Genomic DNA, 17,239 nt, shown 5'->3' on the forward strand with positions numbered 1-17,239 from the left:
ACCTCGGCCGCCCTAATCGGAAGACTTTTGGATGTTCCTGACTATCCGTCTCTTCCGAACGAATGGGAACACTTTTTAATCGCTCAAGAAACGCGATTCGCAAACACAGAAGGGCATTTCTACATGGCAGCCGCCTCTAATATTTTCCACGGATCTTAATAATTGAGACACTTCTTGGAGTTTCGGCCCGGTGCTGCGCTTTGGAGAAGTGATATGAACCATGCAAGGCATGGGACTGATGCATGATATGGCGCATCCTTTTGATTAGCATCGTCGACGCGACGCGAACAACACCCTTTTCCTTTGTGTCTTAACGCTGTGATGCCCTTTCCTATTTGCTGTGTTGTTTTCGTCTGTTGTACTCCAGTTTCCGCATCTCAACATACACCATCCTCCAGATTTTGACCGATAGAGATCTACTCCCTCAATGGGCCCCTGCTTTACGACAGTGTCCAAACCAGTCTACTCTCGTTCCCTTGTACATTTCCTCTTCTTCTCTTTGACCCTGGCAGTGTCTCTTCCCCTCGAATGGCGTTAGTTTGGAGGCTCATTGGATATCCGGCGTATTCAGGAAAGGCATATGTGTGTACATACAAATTCTGTTTCTCTTTCGCTTAGGTCTTCAGTGCCTAGAATCCAGGACAACTTATCTTCACCATCATCCCCAGCAATGGGACAATCTTGGTTTTGAACCGTTCCAGTTAAGCGGGAAACTCGAGCCTCTCTTATTGAATTCGGCCAACCATGTGTCACAATTTAGAGTGTCTCGAAACGCATATTGATTCGTGACTATCAAGCTTCTTCATCCTCAACTTCCTCCATCTGTACAGTGCGAAGTTCGCGATTGAATCGTTCTTCCTCCTCTAGAAGCTTTTGCTCGATGTCAGCCTTTGCCGGCTGAGCGGAGTTTACACCTTCTTTGGGTTCCGCAATATTGGCGCTGTAACCGGCTTTCTCAAGCCTATCCATTTCTTCGGGCTCCAGCAGTTTCCCACGACCTTTAATAGACTCCTGTTTGACTCTGACTGCCGCGGGCACGAACTTGCTGACAGCTTCTTGCCGTAAATTCCTGATCTCCGGCTTCGCTTCGTAGACGGTCTTCGTTTCCACAACGGCCGGCTTGGACGGCAGAGGATGTGGCCCACGAGCGCTATCCAAATCCAGGTCTGCATCTGGCCCTCTCCGTCTCTGATATTGTCTAGGTATGGGCGGGGGCGTGTCCCGCGGCATAGGTATCCGGCGAACATCCTCATCTGTCTCGCTACTATCACTATCTGGCTCCGATCGCCTGTGATCCTCTCTCCTCCTTTTGCCAAGTACTCCGTCTCCGTGGTCTCTTTGGCCGCCAGGAGGCCCTCGTCTGTGTTCCGAACTCGCAAATGTGGGGGCTTTATCGCCAAGTGCTTCCCTGGCCTTTTGCACTGCTCGTAAATCGCGCTCAAGGGCCTCCAATATCTGCTTCTCGCGTGGCCGCAGCTTCTGCCCGGACTCCTCCATTTCTTTGAGTTCGTTTATTTGTCTCTGAATGCGCTCGGGATTGCGACGCGCCAGCTTCTCGTTCCGACGAGCCAGCACTTCGGCTTTCGCCTTTTTCAGGGTTTTCTGTTTCTCGAGCTTCCGCTGCGCCATCGCAGGGTTGAATGAGCGTTCTTTGTCCTTAGGCATTGTTGCTCTTCTTTTCGTCGTTCCTTCGAGTCTAACGTTCTAGAATACTTCGACGATTCGAAATTTGTATGGTTGCGCTTTGGGAAAGTAACAGTCCCCGGTTTTCGACAATACTAGGGTGCGATTGTTACTACCGATGCCAAAAATCCAAGTCAGTCAAGGGAGTCACCCAAAATCGGACTAACTTGGCAATGTAATCTGGTTGGGTAGGACAACGTTCGCTGCAGCTCTTGCAACAGGCTAGACCTGCGTCACTTACATTGGGGAAAGCTCACAGGCTGACGATAAAGTAAGCTGCATCAAGAGCAGCAACAAGAATCTTTTCCCAAGGTCGGATCTTCCGAGCACTGACCCTCCCAATCGACAAGGAATCCAGTAATAAATCTGTAGGGCTTTAGCCTCACGGATTGGGCAGCGGCTTGAGTAGATCCAGGCGTGGGGAAAGGCGATGGCGACAATACAATGGACAGAATTGGCGACTAGAGCTGTAATGACGACGCGCCAAATGCGCTATTTTGAGAGTTTGTCGACTTTCACAGCTTTTAATGGAAAATAGATGAGTTCGGTCGTCGCTGTCAATGATGATATTGGCGAGAAGGGAGGTATTGAAGGGAGTGAGCATTAACGAAAGAAGTGTGGCGCGGAGAAGAACCACGATTTTGGAGACGAGCAGTGACGTTTATCTAGGGAAAGAATAAAACAATCGGATTATTGCTACATTGTCTTCACTGAATGACAATTATCAACTATGGCTAGAATAGTATCAATGCAACGAGCATCAAGATCACGAGCGACGAATGGGACCAGTTATTATTGCAGGTGGTATCAATATATATTTCTTATAGAATATCCCACTCTGGTTGCTCAGTATAAAGCTGCAGAACTGTCCTTTTGTCCCCTTGTACAGTGTATTTTGCAAAGATCGGAGGCACCATTTTCTCCACAAGAATCTCTTCGCGCTTTCTTCATCTATGTCGTAGAATTCTTATTCCATCCGAGTCACTTCGACTTGTCGATCCTCTCCTGTACGAGGCACCCTTGAACATTCCTCTTCCTGGAAGATTCAGCTTGTACTCCGTACCTGTGCATGTCTCATCAGCTCCGTCATCATCGATCAACTCAGATCAGATCGAACTCGCGCCTCGTCAGTGTAACCTGACAGGCTAAGGAGGAGTGCAGCCGCGGTTGCACCGTCTCCTGTTTGATTTTCTGCCGCCGACTAGACTAATAATCTGCTTCCTCAAACGGGGCCATATTCCCGCTGCCGTTAATCGCTCTCCCCTGTCTCCTCTCTCGATTCTCAAAGACACCCCGAGTTTATTGTTTCTCGCGTCAGGAGGATACGCCAAATCAGCGACCTGAGTCATTTTGCCGACTCCAGTGGATTCTGCGCTTTGACAGCGCACTTTGCGCTCTGTTACTATTCCCTTTCTCCCCGTCCTCACTTGTCTCCGTTCCGTTTCCCCTGCACCCCCCTGTGTTGTTCTCCTACGCTTTCCTGCAGTCACCATCATGAAATCGGGTCCATTGTATCTATACGGTTCCAGATCGATCGGCGCTTCCTAGACTCCTGTCACGGTTAGAGCATGTCTCTGCCGGGACCAAATGTCCGTGTCAGCCTCGATTCCCGATACCTCGCTTGGCCTCACCTCCTCCGAGATCCAAATCCTACGGCAACAACAACAAATTGCACTCCAGAATGGGCATACTGGGAATGGCGTTTCCAGGGGCAGAGGGACTGGACGGACCAGCAACTCAAGCTCGCGCGCCGCCAGTGCGGCCAGCAGCCATGGTCGGTTGCTGTTGGATCCGATGAGCCTTCGAGCACTCTCGCATCAGTTGGACGGACTGCAGGAACAAATTCGGAGCCGTATTGTTTATGTACGTATGCTGCATTGCTGCACTCCTTATTTTCTTTCCAAAGTTCCACCCACTGCTATCTCCCCTACATAGTTTTCTCCTACTAGACTTGAAGGGTGTTTGATAGCGATTATTATCCCTCTTCGCACACGAATGCGCTCGTCTCATTGCTAACATCCACCAGCTAGAGGATCAGATGCAACTTTCCATCCAGAACAGCTATGATCGTGCAGGAAACGTCATTCGTAACGCTGACGCTGAGATTGCTCGTACTCGTTCCATACTCGCCTCGATTGATGACTTGGAGAATGAGCTCGCCAAAATAGGACATATCAGAGAAATTGTGAAAGCTTATCGCGGCAGGATAGAGAGTCTTGACCAACGTATTGATCAAGCTGCCCGCCGGAGACACTGACGCCGCGTCTACTGCAATCTCATACTCACACCGCATATCCGCATCTATATTGGACGTTCACACATACTCTAACTCTTACGAATTCTACGAAACTAACGAAATGAAATCTTTCGCCCCGGAGGCTGTCGCATATCAGCTGCCAGATTACCGATTGACTGCCAGATGATCCCTCAACGAGCCCATGTCTTCTCTTGCAATGAACGCTTATATGATGAAGGCTGTAACCCGCTAACAAGATGAAACGAGTCTGAACCATGAACTGAGGATTCAGCAAACACCAAGAGTTCAAAATTTCCTATATACAATCCCCGTCCTCACGGACATTGTTTCATGCCAACCCTATGCAGCTTTTGTAGTGGTCGACATGTCCCATTACTTGCAATCTTTCTTTGCTCACCTGACAATTCGTCAAACGTCTTCTTTGTCCCCCGTTTTCTTTGATTTACTTCTGTACCTGGGAAGGACATGCGCTTTAAAGACCTTCGTTTCGCCTCACGGCCATTGCTAGAATTTCGCATCATTGCGGTCGAAGTTTATTGGAAATCAACGATTAGCATGCTTTTGAATAGCGCTGTTTTCAGTCGATACCCTAAGGGCTCTTTCCTGCTGTTATTGTTTATTGTTGGATCAAACTTTTGATGGTCTAGTATGATACGAAAGGAACGGTCAATTTACTCCATGATGTTGTCAAGTCAACTATCTGTCAACTATGTTAGAATTTCGGACATGCTGGCGCTGATTCCCATCGAGTCATTCTTGTTTAAGCGACGCTAATGTCACCCTGTAGAAGTTACCCACTTTGCCCGCTGATCGATTGACACCACAAATTAGTCACGATGATGGACTGTTCTAATTGAAAGCGCTCGCTCCGTTTCTATTCTGCCTCGCAAGAGCACCACTGCAACTCGGGAACAAAGGCTATGCTGGACCCATATGACAAATTGACACTCAAGTTCAGAACAATTGCCGTTCGACACGACCTTGATGGAGTCACAGCAACAAGCTCGGGGAGACGTCAACCCGTCCAAGAGCAGTTTGAATACATCAGCTGGCAGTCCGGTTTTGTCATCGTAAGCTCCTGCGGTCCGCAATTGTGCTGAGGGCGGACGAGTCCGGCTCAAGGACAGCAACTGCGTTGAGTAACGTGTGTCAAGCACATTCGCAAGCTATATGGGGATGACAGTGGTCTCGACATCGGTTGCCGTTGAAGCAGGCAAGTACAAGCTGGACATCTTTTTTCTCTGTCATTGGCCAGCTGGTAGCATGAAGACAAGCCGAAGACGGCATCGTCAAGCACCAACAAATTATGGCTTTCAATAAGAGAGGGGGGAGTTGACATTGGGTTCCTCTCCACCGTCTGCTGCGGATCGCGGCGATTTTTCGAATACCTAGAAAACAAAACCCTGGCGTTCACTTAACGTCTTGCTTCTCCGCTTGTGATTTTTCCTTCCGACGTTCCGCAAGTTTCTTGCTCCGCTTCTCTGTTTGTGGAAAGCGCTTTTCCGTCTCACATGAAGTGCAACGAATGACCAGTACATCTGCCCAAGGTTTTCTGCGACCACGGCTCTCATTCCTAATCTCATGTGTGCAGTTGACATTGGGAATTAGAAGTGTATCGCAGCGCTTGCAGAAAGAACGCTTGACTTCCACTGGCAGCCGCAGCTGAGATTTCAGGGACACTCCCCGCAAATGTGATACATAAACTCGGACGAGTTGCGAAAGACGATCTGTGTCGTTTGACGGGCCTGTAGCAAACGACTGTTTCTGAGCTGCAATGCCAGGCTTTAGAACATGTGGTACAATCCTTGTTGAACCCGTTATCTCTCGGTTTCCATTGTCGGCTCGCTGATCATCTGGTTCCTTTGAGGAAATCGTCAAGGATTGAAGGAGGCTTGCGGCGTTATGAAGGTACGCCAATCGGGCTCGTAAATGACTGTTGACTCCGCCTAAGGCGCCCTTTTTATCTTTCGCTTTGGCCATTATGTAGGGTACAGGTCAATATGACCAAGAACGAGAAGTGAAACTGATAGATTGATCTCAATTGTTGATGGACCCGCTCAGAAGCTTTAGAGGCTAGATATGGTAATTTGGGGGCTAACCCAAAGCGGCAAGTATCCTTCGGGAATGACTAATAGATTTTATCACGTGACTACAGGCTTCCTGATCTCTTCTTGCCATCCCTCGCGAACTGCGATCTTCTCTTGTTCTCCATCGCCTTCTTTCTACCTTCAACGTTCATCATCTTCCAATTCCTTCGATCCATCCACAACGAAAGGGGATCGGACTTTTGATAAACATTGTGAATTCGTTTCGGCCGATTCTCTCCATCTACGCTTCTATCGCACAGTCCCTGACACGGCTGCCCTGGGGAAAACGCGCCGCGACAACCACCTTACTTTGATCAACGCCATTCTTATCTCGCCACCCTACATCAACAATGTCTCACGAGGAGGATCTCATCGACTACTCCGACGAGGAGCTTCAGACCACTGACGCAGCAGCCACCACCGCTGCCCCCGCCGCAAATGGGGCCCAGGACAAGAAGGGCGACTTGACAGTTTCCGGCGGCCGCCCGGATAAGAAGGGAAGTTATGTCGGTATTCACTCGACCGGTTTCCGCGACTTCTTGCTCAAAGGGGAACTTCTACGTGCCATCACCGATTGCGGTTTCGAACATCCATCGGAGGGTTAGTTAAATTACATTCTTCCCACAAGTATCCCTCCATTGCTCCGTGTTTCAACGTCCGTCCATCTCCGCGAGGAATGAAATTTGTCGCTTTTGGCCACCTATTCCGTTCGAGACTGCAGGCCACACCAGGTTGTCCACGCGGAGTACAATGAATCAACTGCGCTGTGTCCATCAAGAGCATTAATGCGGCTAGTGTCCGCTTGCTTTGCTTCAGTGGTCTACGGCGAATTAGTTCTCATGGAATTCTCTCAGGTGACATTCGTCCATTTGAGTTGGGTGATGGTGCGCTTTTTGAAGGCGACGAGCCTTGCCACCTATGACTGGACTGTTCTCGTCCTTGTGCCGAGCGAAAAACGTTTCTGTTTGGGATACGATCGCACGCCCAACCTGTGCTTTGTTCTAATCCTGTTGTGGATGCGGGCAATAATGCACTGTATGCCTAGTTTTCGAACGACTCGGGAATGGACGGACAATGCGACACGGATTGCTTTTTTCGTTTTTTCAAGTCTTATGGATCGAATACAAGTCTAACATACCGTTCCACCTTTTACAGTCCAGCAAGTCTGCATTCCCACTGCAATCCTTAACGTCGATGTTCTCTGTCAGGCCAAGTCTGGTCTTGGAAAGACCGCAGTTTTCGTTCTCACTACACTCCACCAACTCGAACCCGTACCTGGAGAATGCTCGGTTCTTGTCATGTGCCACACTCGTGAATTGGCGTACCAGATCAAGAATGAATATGCCAGATTCAGCAAATACCTGCCCGATGTGAAGACCGCTGTCTTCTACGGTGGTACGCCCATCCAGAAAGACATCGAGGTGTTGTCAAACAAAGAGACATATCCAAACATCGTTGTCGGCACACCTGGTCGTCTCAATGCTCTGGTCCGCGAGAAGAAGCTTTCTCTGCGCAACGTTAAGGCGTTCGTGTTGGATGAATGTGATAAGATGCTTGATCAGATCGGTAAGCAAGCACACCTCACTAATAGGGATGACCCTTACTTACATCTAGCCAGATATGCGCCGGGATGTCCAGGAGATTTTCCGTGCCACCCCCGCCGATAAGCAAGTCATGATGTTCAGTGCAACCCTCTCCCAAGAGATCCGGCCCATCTGCAAGAAGTTCATGAGAAACCCTCTTGAAGTTTACGTAGATGATGACACCAAGCTCACACTCCACGGTCTCCAACAATACTACATCAAGCTCAGTGAATCTGAGAAGAACCGGAAACTCAATGAGCTTCTGGACAGCCTTGAGTTCAACCAGGTCATTATCTTCGTTAAAAGCACACTGCGGGCGAACGAGTTGGACAAGCTGTTGCGCGAGTGTAACTTCCCCAGTATTGCGGTGCACTCTGGTGTCAGTCAGGAGGAGCGGTGAGTATTCTATTGCTGAATTACTGGGTGCAGCGGCTAATTCAGGTTTAGTATCAAACGTTACAAGGAGTTTAAGGAGTTCAACAAGCGTATCTGTGTTGCCACCGATGTTTTCGGTCGTGGTATTGATATTGAGCGTATCAACCTGGCTATCAACTACGACTTGCCTGCTGATGCCGATTCGTATCTGCACCGTGTTGGTCGTGCTGGTCGGTTTGGAACCAAGGGTCTATCCATCTCATTTGTCAGCAGCGAGGAGGATGAGAAGGTGCTCAAGGAAATTGAGAAGCGATTCGAAGTTGCCCTTCCGTACGTTCTTTGATTTCCCCCCGGACCTGATGCTTTGGACGTGGCGACTAACAATTGCATAGTGAATATCCCGAGGGCGGTGTCGACTCCAGCACTTACATGGCGTGATTGAATAGTAGATATGTTGTGGACAGTCAACATAATCTCTCTTGACCATGTTTGTATCTGGGCAAATTTGATATTCTGTTGCTGCTTAGTGGTTTCCGGTTTCTCTTTGGCGTGACGGTTCGGTTGTGATTATATGTCCCTGCAGTGTCTCAGCTTTGCTTGGCTTTAGAAGGCACTGGTGAAAATGGGAAAGGACCTGAGACATCTGGCAAGAAAAATGTATTCACTTATAGGCTTAATTTGCAGGTTCTCGAATGACGGTCCCATTGGTTCCTTGGCTTGTATCCCTGGAGTCTAAAATAAGCTTGTCATTTGGAACTGTCGATCCCCGTTTGCCTTCGGCTTTCAACAATATTGACTACGGAATTGAGTAGGATTTGAACACACCTTGTTTGATTGCTAATCGCACTTGAACATGATCGAAAAGCATTGAACACGTAGAGAGTTGGCTCAAGCGGGTAATAGATCTGCACCCTTTACCATTCTTCTTAAGTAACTTCACAGGCTAGAAGCATAAGGTACCCAGGAGACACTCTTCCACGAAGAAGGAAGGAGATAGAAATTCATAGACGTATGGAACATGCCTCAAGCTAAGGTACACAATTAAACTGACGTTGCCAAGAATCCCATGACAGCTGCCACTTATACTTTCGTCCCGATGCTTACCTTGATTCTTCAGGGACGTTCCAAGAAACACACCATTCTCGCAGCTCTAGATCCCGCCATCGCCAAATTCAGTTCCTTTTGACGGGCTATGGTCCACCACACTGTCAAGTTCAGAAGCAAGGCCCGTGTGCTCGTGGCACGCCACAGGCGAACGGATCTCAAAAATCACTTAAACTAAACTAGCCCAACCTAATACATCTCTGCCTTCCTTGTTTTGCAGGCGAAATGATCCTCTTAATTTCCTGATAAGTGACCACAATCTTTTACCTCCTTATTTGTACTTTGATCATCGTCCATATTCTGATTGGAGGAATGAAGTTCCTATGCCGGACTACAGGTGCCGGTTGAGCCTATGTACAACTTCAGTGCTTTGGATGCGCGGTGCTCGACTTGTTACCCTGCCAAGATATGGTTGTCAATTTGTTAATTGGTGTTTTTGGTTTGAGTGTAAGTACGGCATGTTGATCTTAATTAGTACCTCTCTGGCGGGAGGAATAATTGTTCTTGCTTTTGTCTGTTGGCTTATGCCGGAGGGACAACATGGTAAGGTAGCTAGGTATGTAGCGATGAAGGTTTGGCAAGGGCAGACCCATCATCCCTCGACAGTCTTGTCGACAGACGCTGCTGAAGAGTCGGATCTTCAAGAAACGGGATAGACTCTGAGTAACCAGTGGAGAAGGCTCAGACCCAACAGTGACACTTGTCGAGCTGTCAAATGTTACAAGTTATACCCACCTCTGCGGAGAAGGATCCTCTTCATGGACTACTCTGTACATATGCAAGTTCGTGGCGACTAACTCTCATTCTCAATAAGAGTCTATTTCTCCATCAGAGATCCACGCAACACAATTCGTGTCTTGCGGGGTTGTGTGGATAAATGCTCAAGCCATGATGACGTGAAGACGCTGACTATCACAACTACTAGTGCGCCACTACTGGGGCGGCTGTTGCATATCCAAGTATCAGTTCAAAGACCTTTTTTTTCCCCTTTTTCTTTCCTTTTTTTTTTTTTTCCCTTTTCTGGCTGTCATTGTTGTCGGCTTTTTGTGCCTGGAATACACAGTACTAACAGGTAAAATAGATAGCGTCGCCGATCGCTTTCTCAGTGACATGGTATGGCACAATGACCTTCTGGTGGTGGTTACTCAAAGATGCATGGTCACTAACAGGATCAATTGGGTCCGTTCAGCATCGATGGGAAAGTAAGTAAAGACACGCAACACAGAAATGCATAACAGCAAAGAGAACTGGTTCGCGTCAGTATGGACCCAAACAATATTTCTTACTCGCTCTAACTTCAAGGTACCTACGGAGTAGTCTGGAGTCGTACTCGTGGTTTGTAAGCGGAGACGGCTACGACCGCGGTAGGCGTTCCACGGGACAATAGGACATTCTTGAATGAGGACAAAGGCATTGATCGAGTCATGAAGTGTTGGATTGAGTGGCCGATTGATGCTTTCAGAATTATTTTGAGTTAAATCCCCCCTACCTTCTGTGAACGCTGTCTATCCCATTCCCATCAACACTTACTTGGAATGAGCATGTGGCTGAGGTGCCCGCATGCGGAAAAAGACAAAGTGCACTGACACTCTGCCACCCGCAGGCAGGGCGTTGTGTCCCATGATCTACAGCATATCTTAATTTTCAATACGTCTTATGATTCATGATGAAGTAATTATGGATTACTGGCTTTGAGATTAACATGACTCCATTTGTTCTCTGGAAGTTTAGATGTTTATGCTTAATATTGTGTACTCGGTATGAGTATTGAGTCTGTATGTTCATAACTAAGGTGGTGCTTGGCATAAGTTATTTGCTGCATAATCTCCTACATTTAGTCTCTGATGATTGCTTCCCATTGATAAGTAGAATATCTCATCTGATTATTGCGCTTCGACTGCAATCAACCTAAACGTACTCCATTGCGTACTCCGTACTCTGAAGATAAAGAATCCTCCGCAGCCTGCAGGCACAACTCTCCCATAGCTGGCAAGCTGCACTCCAATTGGAAAAATTGATAAACGTACCTGAGCTTCAGACCCACAAAAAGTACCATAGATAGAAACAGCAGCTGTCTACAGATAGGTATGGAGCACAGCTTGCGCGCACGGTGATTCGTCCTGGTGATCAGCCAATTTCTGCTACTGTAAGAGCTAGTCAGCCTAGTCTACTATGTTTCCAGACTAAGGCACCTACTATCTACCTTGGAGATCAGGCCCACTTCCGCTGGTAAATTTGTTTTGGATTTGAATCAGCTCTAAGTAAAACTTCGGAGGTCTGGACTCTGGACACTGTGTTTTGTTTGGTTTGAGCTGGCTTTGATTTTTTGATTTTCTTTTTATTTTCCCCCCCTCCTCCTTTTTTACTTTTCTCCCCTTTTTCATGCACACACATGGAAATAGTTTTCTTGGTCGATCATAGTTGTGAGAGTAAGACAAATGTATCAAGGTCGAAGGAAGCACTCCATAAAGGGCTTTCTATCCCTTGGTGCCTGGATTTGGCCGAGCGAAGAGGGAAGACAGTTTGGACAGGACATTAGAACCGCCAAGGCTAGAGATCGTTGTTGATAGCGATCTGAAAATTGCCGTCCTCATGGCTGATACGAGTTTGATAATGATAATCTTCAGATCGATAACAATTTACTTGAGGCACAGACACCTACCGGAGGTCGCAAGCCTCATGCTGAATCACAGGTAAATTTACCTGACAACAAAGTCACGTCGCGTCGAAGTAAGGTACCCGACATATCAGACAGGTGCCAGCTGTACATACTTGCTGTAGTCTGTACGGAGTATTGCTACATCCGTCCTGTCCCTACGTCCTGCAGCCGTAAACAGCACATGTACGCCGTACTAGAATTCATGACCACTGGTGGTGCTGAACTCCTGGTAGGGTGAGCGTGTGATGCCTGCAAACAGCGAGATGTACCCTGGCTTCATGTCGATCCCTAGTCCGGCCAGAGCGGTGGCATGTTGGCTGACGGGTGACCATCGAACAACCAACGATTCATCGACCACCGCCTCCCCCTTGCAAGGAAGGAGGTCTTTACTTCGGTTGTTAACCCCCTTTGGTTCAATAGCTGTCGATTTTGACGAGGAAGGAGACGGTGGTGTCAATTCCCGGAACTTGGGAAAGGTGACAATGGCGATTCAAATCGATTGGGTTTGTTCGATGGGTCAAGCACTCGAATTGACTTTGCAATGGCATGCTAACTTGGTGAATGCGAAGAAAAGAAATTATGAATTTAGAAAAGAAGGGCATTGGCGTTCATAGTTAGTTCCGCTTACTACTCGGAGTAGGGATATTGTGACTCAGTCCTCAAGACTCGTACAGCTGTTTTGGTGCGAAAATGTTTACAGGGTATGTGTGAGGTGTATGTATCCAGGCATCACCCTAGAGTCAGGAAAGCTCATGTCCAGGCTGTTGAGGTCTTCAGTTGGTTTGACAACGACGGAAAGGCTGGGAAAATTGGTGATTTTATAAGAGTAGGTGGATAGCTGGATGATACCTCATGGGTTTGATGCTATTATTAAGATATCTTGCTGTTTCTCCTGGATTATTGATTCTTATCGTCCAGAATCATCAGTCAGGTACCGATACTGTAGCAATTTATGCCACTTAGGTACCATAGACAATTAGATTCCGGCCTAAATTCGACCGTCCACCAACAGACTAAGTGGGTTTTGGGTGGGTTCCGGTGCCGGGAAGATTTGCATCAGTGGCCGATTTGGCTGGCTTAGTGGATTTTGCGGTCGCTGTGGCTCAGCAATTTGATGTGACATACTCCTCCGTAAATCAAATATTAATGTGCTGTCTCAATTGCAGGATTGTCTGTTTTAATAACAATTTTGCATTCAGGACACTTTAAGTCTGCAGAGTACATTTATTGATTGGAGTATGGGCGCAAATAAAGTACTGTAATCAAGGAACAGTACGACAGTAGGTAGAAGCTGATTAGTGTAGGCTCTTAGAGTTAGACCCGGCAGTGCACCGATGAAACCAAAACTGGGAAGCCAGACACTAAACAACATAGATTCCAAGTTTTAAGAAATTAGTTTAATGACGATTCCGATGTTATTAATATTACCAGCTACTAGCCTACACGGCCAATGCTGTCTTGTTCTTGAGCCTACTCGATAGCCATTATCCTGTAGACTATGCTAGCATCCTATCACAACAGATAGTCAAGATAGATCTGAAGAGAAAGCGAAAGGAAATACTAGAGACAGGGGAAATCCTCGCTATCACTATTATGCCTTGTTCTATTTGTAGAAATCAGTATCGAGTGATATCGGGTAAGGTAGGTAGTAGGTAGTGTAAAACTCTTGTAGTACTGTAAAAAAAAGAAAATGGAAGGAACTCCGTAAAAATACAGAAAAGGAAAAACAGCATCAATCAAAGCTATCAACATCCAAATGGCTGGATGTGTACAGAGTAATGATGGAGAATAGGTAGACAGCGCTTTTGTTCTGTGGAAACAATCAGTCACCTTTCGCTTTCGGTATCTGTCTCTCCAATTTTCTCCTCCTTTAATCGTTGACAGCGAGAATTCCTCTTATCGGCCGTCTCCCCTGCCTCTTTCTTCCCGTTTCCGGATTCGAGCCCTGGCGGGGGATCCACGGCCGTTGAAGCAACCCATCGTCTAATCGTTTACAGCCAGTTGGGGCGTAAAGAAGGTAAAAAAAGAAACCGAAAAAAAGAAAAAAAAGACGTGACTACTCAAACTTCTTTTCCACTGGTTTTCTCTTCCGCCTACAATCGAAGACGAAGAGTGCAGTGAACAAACAAGCACCTTTCTGGCAGTGGCAGTAATAGGTAGCAACAGCACTGCTCTGCTCCATTTCCAATCCATCCCAGTCTCACTCCCATCCCCTCTTTCTTTTCTTCTTCTCCATCTGATCCGCGTCAACCTACTACACTTACCTACTTACCTGCCTACCTAGCTCCCGCTCTTATCCTTCCTTTCCTCTCGTTTGTTTTTTGGTTCTTTGCTCCTGTTCTCCTTCCTCCAGATACCAAAAGAACTCCATTTGTTGGAATCCCTTACATTCATTTTCTCCTTCGATTTCGGAGCTCCTCTCGCTATCCTATCTGTGAAACTGCCTGATTCCGCACCCTGGCTTTGGTTGCGAAATTGCTTTCATTTGTCCCGTGGTAGGCAGCGTCAATCGCGCCTTTGGGACACTCGATCCAGAAATCTTACATTTCCAGCCCATCAGTCCATCATATCTTGATTCCTGTTTCCTTTTAATTTTCGACTTCTGGCCCACCGCGACGCTTCCTTCCTCTTTGGTTCGGAAAAGCTATGGCTCCTCCGCCGCGCTTGCGCATTTTATCAGGTTTGTGTTCCAGCTCTTATCTGCTGCTCAAAATGAGCTTAATCTCTTTTTTACAACCATTCACTATCGCAAGATCCAAATGAGACTCATGTCCGGGATCGTAAAAAGACTTCCGCAACATCCGCCGCAACCCGAAATGAGCCCAAAGCTAACTCGAGCTTGTTTAGTCGGTAGTAATGCTATTTCGGCGTTCCTCTCCTGGCGACTTCAGGCTACAACGTCTTGTGATGTGACCCTTGTCTGGAAATCTGGATTCGAATCAGTATCTCAGTATGGAGTATCGTTTAAGTATGCTTCCTCTTGACTCGCCGTCTTTTCGCTCAAAGCCATTCTCTAATCAGGGAAACACACAGGTCGAAAACATTCGGCAATGAACGCTTCAAGCCCCGTCATGGTAAGCTCTCTCATTTTGGCTTGTGTATCATTTGCTGTAAGCTTGCTAACATATACGTGTTTGGCTCTGTAGTTGTTCGCGCTCCTGAAGAAGCAGCATCTCGAGAGAATGCGTATGACTATGTCATTTTGTGCGTCAAGGCGCTGCCCGACGTCTACGACCTTGCATCTATTATCGAGTCCGTCGTCACGCCTCAGCATACATGCATCCTCGTGAACACAACGAATACCCTTGGCGTAGAATCTCAATTGGAACAGCGGTTCCCCACAAACGTGGTCCTCTCCCTTGTTTCCGGCGTGGAGATTTCGCAGACTGGGACTAGTGAATTCGAGCATTTGAATTCGTTGGACATCTGGGTCGGTGCAACGAGCAAGAATTCCAGTATCCCGGCAGCAATTCAGAATGACATGGCTGCTGCTCTGGCAATAACTTTGAGCTCAGGACAGGTCAACTGCAAGGTGTCGGAAAACATCAGACAGGAACAGTTTGAGCGCATGATAGGGTGAGCATACCGGCGGCTTCGACTCCCTCTGGTCTGGTTCCGTGTTTCCTGCTAACTCTTTCTTCTCCCGCAGACCTATCGCCTTTCAGCCAACAAGTGTTATGTTTGAGACTTCGAATCATGCCCAGCTCCTCGAGAAAGTCGGGGTTCGCCAACTCGTGACTGGTATCATCGAGGAGCTCATCGAACTCGCGAAATCACAGGGCTGCTCCTTCCCGAGTGACTTCACCCAGAAGACGATCGACAAGATGGTTGCCATCGACTCACCTAGCACAATGTATCAAGATTTCCAATCGCGACGTCCAATGGAGATAGAGACATATCTTGGCTCCCCGATCAAATTGGCGACAGAGTCAGGTATCCGGATTCCGCGAATCGAGACACTCTACGCTGCGCTACATCACATCAACACAAACAATCTTAACAAGCCCTCAACCAATGATACGCCTCCCCCCATACTAGCTCAGCCACCACCCAGAATGTCTTCGGCACCTCCCCCAAGAAACGGTCCTATGCGGCCTCCTCCTGGTGGCAGGTCTGGCTCGGGCATGATGATGCCCCCTGGGCGCCGTGGATATCCTATGCCTATGCCGGGAATGTCAAGGCCACCAAGCGGACAACCCCTCCCACCTTCGGCCAGGATACCTCGCGAACCGTCTCTTGAGGGACTCGAGGAGTTCAGCCATCTGGTCGTATATGACGAGGTTGCGGAAGGAGGCATGCCCCGCCAGAATGGCAGTAACGGCATGCCCGACATGCCGCCCGGACCTCCGCCTGCAGCTGCAGATCTGGCCCTGAGAGAACGGGAATTGGCACTCCGGCAGCGAGAGTTGCAGCTTCGCGAGCAAGAGATGCAGATGCGACGCGGTCCTCGTAGTAGGGCAGCGCCGTCCAGAGCAGCCGCGTTCGATGAAGACGACGAGGACGATTATTTCGATCCCATGGACAACATCCCTATCCCGCATATTGACCCAGACAGCGTCGATATGATGAGCATCACATCGCGCAGGACAAGAAAAGCCCCCAGCGCGAGTCAATTCCGCAAGAATCCAGAAATCAATGTGAATGGCAGGCCCCAATCGTCGTTCAGTCGGTACCTCCCGGGTCGGAAACGCACCAGCGAGCGTATTATGCAGGAAATCCCCGGGCTTCATGACTCCCTTATGGACAACCCCATGATGGCCTATTCATCTAACCGGTACGGATCCGTTGATCGAAATCAAATGCAAGCTGGGTCCCGTGCGAACTCCATGACGGCTAGCAGAATGGGTGACTTCCCGCCACACCCTTACCCACAGAGTCGGAGAAACAGCCAGTCCCCTGCTACCCCCTATGGTGGACCCGGTCCGAGAATGGGACGACCTCCGACCGCTCAAGATCAACCTCTTGGTCCCCCTGGTCCCCACGGCGGCCATCCGTCGCCGCCTGGCCACATGCGGGCACCTGTTCCGAAATATCCTCCTGGACATGGTAATGCGGTAGGTCCGCAGCAAGTTGAGCAACATTATGGGGTGAGCAACCCGTATCCCGCTAAGGGCACTCCCAAGCATAGAAGTCTGACTGGAAGTGCGAGCGCCAGCGCGGAGAGTGGTGATAGCGGAGCCAGTGCGAATCTGGACTCCGAAGCTTCCGCCCATAGCAGCCAAATCAGCCTAGGCGCTCAGCAGGCTGCAATGCCGGTTCGTTAATTGGCGATCTCTGGCCTCTCTTCTGATTCTCCTCAGAGCTGTTGTTGAGATTTTGCCTCGTTGATTTCTTCATGTCTTTGCCTTCCTGCTTCGTTTCTGCCAATGGGATTGGCGTCCACGCTATTCCGAGATACCTCACATCGAATGCTCGAAATCAACTTAGACTTGAACCAGTACAGACGCTCGCCGACGTCAGGAACGGGGTCAATCACTTATAATACTCTGTT

At 48.3% G+C, this 17,239-nt stretch overlaps 5 protein-coding genes across 5 annotated transcripts; 3 read left to right on the forward strand and 2 right to left on the reverse strand.

Annotated features, from left to right (window-relative positions):
• Positions 1-792: 792 nt before the first annotated feature.
• On the reverse strand, positions 793-1,665 carry Aud_005180 (WW domain binding protein 11; the record flags this gene model as incomplete). Its single annotated transcript, XM_043290111.1, has 1 exon — positions 793-1,665. The coding sequence occupies one exon, from the start codon at positions 1,663-1,665 to the stop codon at positions 793-795; it is 873 nt and encodes a 290-aa protein (XP_043146046.1).
• A 1,605-nt stretch (positions 1,666-3,270) lies between these two features.
• Aud_005181 (uncharacterized protein) lies at positions 3,271-3,940 on the forward strand (the record flags this gene model as incomplete). The annotated part of the gene is made up of 2 exons (XM_043290112.1): positions 3,271-3,546; positions 3,710-3,940. 2 exons carry the CDS (start codon positions 3,271-3,273, stop codon positions 3,938-3,940), a joined length of 507 nt encoding a protein of 168 aa, XP_043146047.1.
• Positions 3,941-5,350: 1,410 nt separating this feature from the next.
• Positions 5,351-5,920, reverse strand: Aud_005182 (ribonuclease P Rpr2/Rpp21/SNM1 subunit; the record flags this gene model as incomplete). Its single annotated transcript, XM_043290113.1, has 1 exon — positions 5,351-5,920. The coding sequence occupies one exon, from the start codon at positions 5,918-5,920 to the stop codon at positions 5,351-5,353; it is 570 nt and encodes a 189-aa protein (XP_043146048.1).
• A 457-nt stretch (positions 5,921-6,377) lies between these two features.
• Aud_005183 (ATP-dependent RNA helicase SUB2) lies at positions 6,378-8,423 on the forward strand (the record flags this gene model as incomplete). Its single annotated transcript, XM_043290114.1, has 5 exons — positions 6,378-6,627; positions 7,183-7,593; positions 7,646-8,006; positions 8,058-8,315; positions 8,378-8,423. 5 exons carry the CDS (start codon positions 6,378-6,380, stop codon positions 8,421-8,423), a joined length of 1,326 nt encoding a protein of 441 aa, XP_043146049.1.
• Positions 8,424-14,564: 6,141 nt separating this feature from the next.
• Aud_005184 (ketopantoate reductase family protein) lies at positions 14,565-17,012 on the forward strand (the record flags this gene model as incomplete). Its single annotated transcript, XM_043290115.1, has 4 exons — positions 14,565-14,716; positions 14,782-14,822; positions 14,895-15,324; positions 15,398-17,012. The coding sequence occupies 4 exons, from the start codon at positions 14,565-14,567 to the stop codon at positions 17,010-17,012; spliced, it is 2,238 nt and encodes a 745-aa protein (XP_043146050.1).
• Positions 17,013-17,239: the final 227 nt, after the last annotated feature.

The sequence above is a fragment of the Aspergillus udagawae genome (genome assembly GCF_001078395.1).
Source record: "Aspergillus udagawae IFM 46973 DNA, scaffold_3, whole genome shotgun sequence".
Lineage (NCBI taxonomy): Eukaryota > Fungi > Ascomycota > Eurotiomycetes > Eurotiales > Aspergillaceae > Aspergillus > Aspergillus udagawae.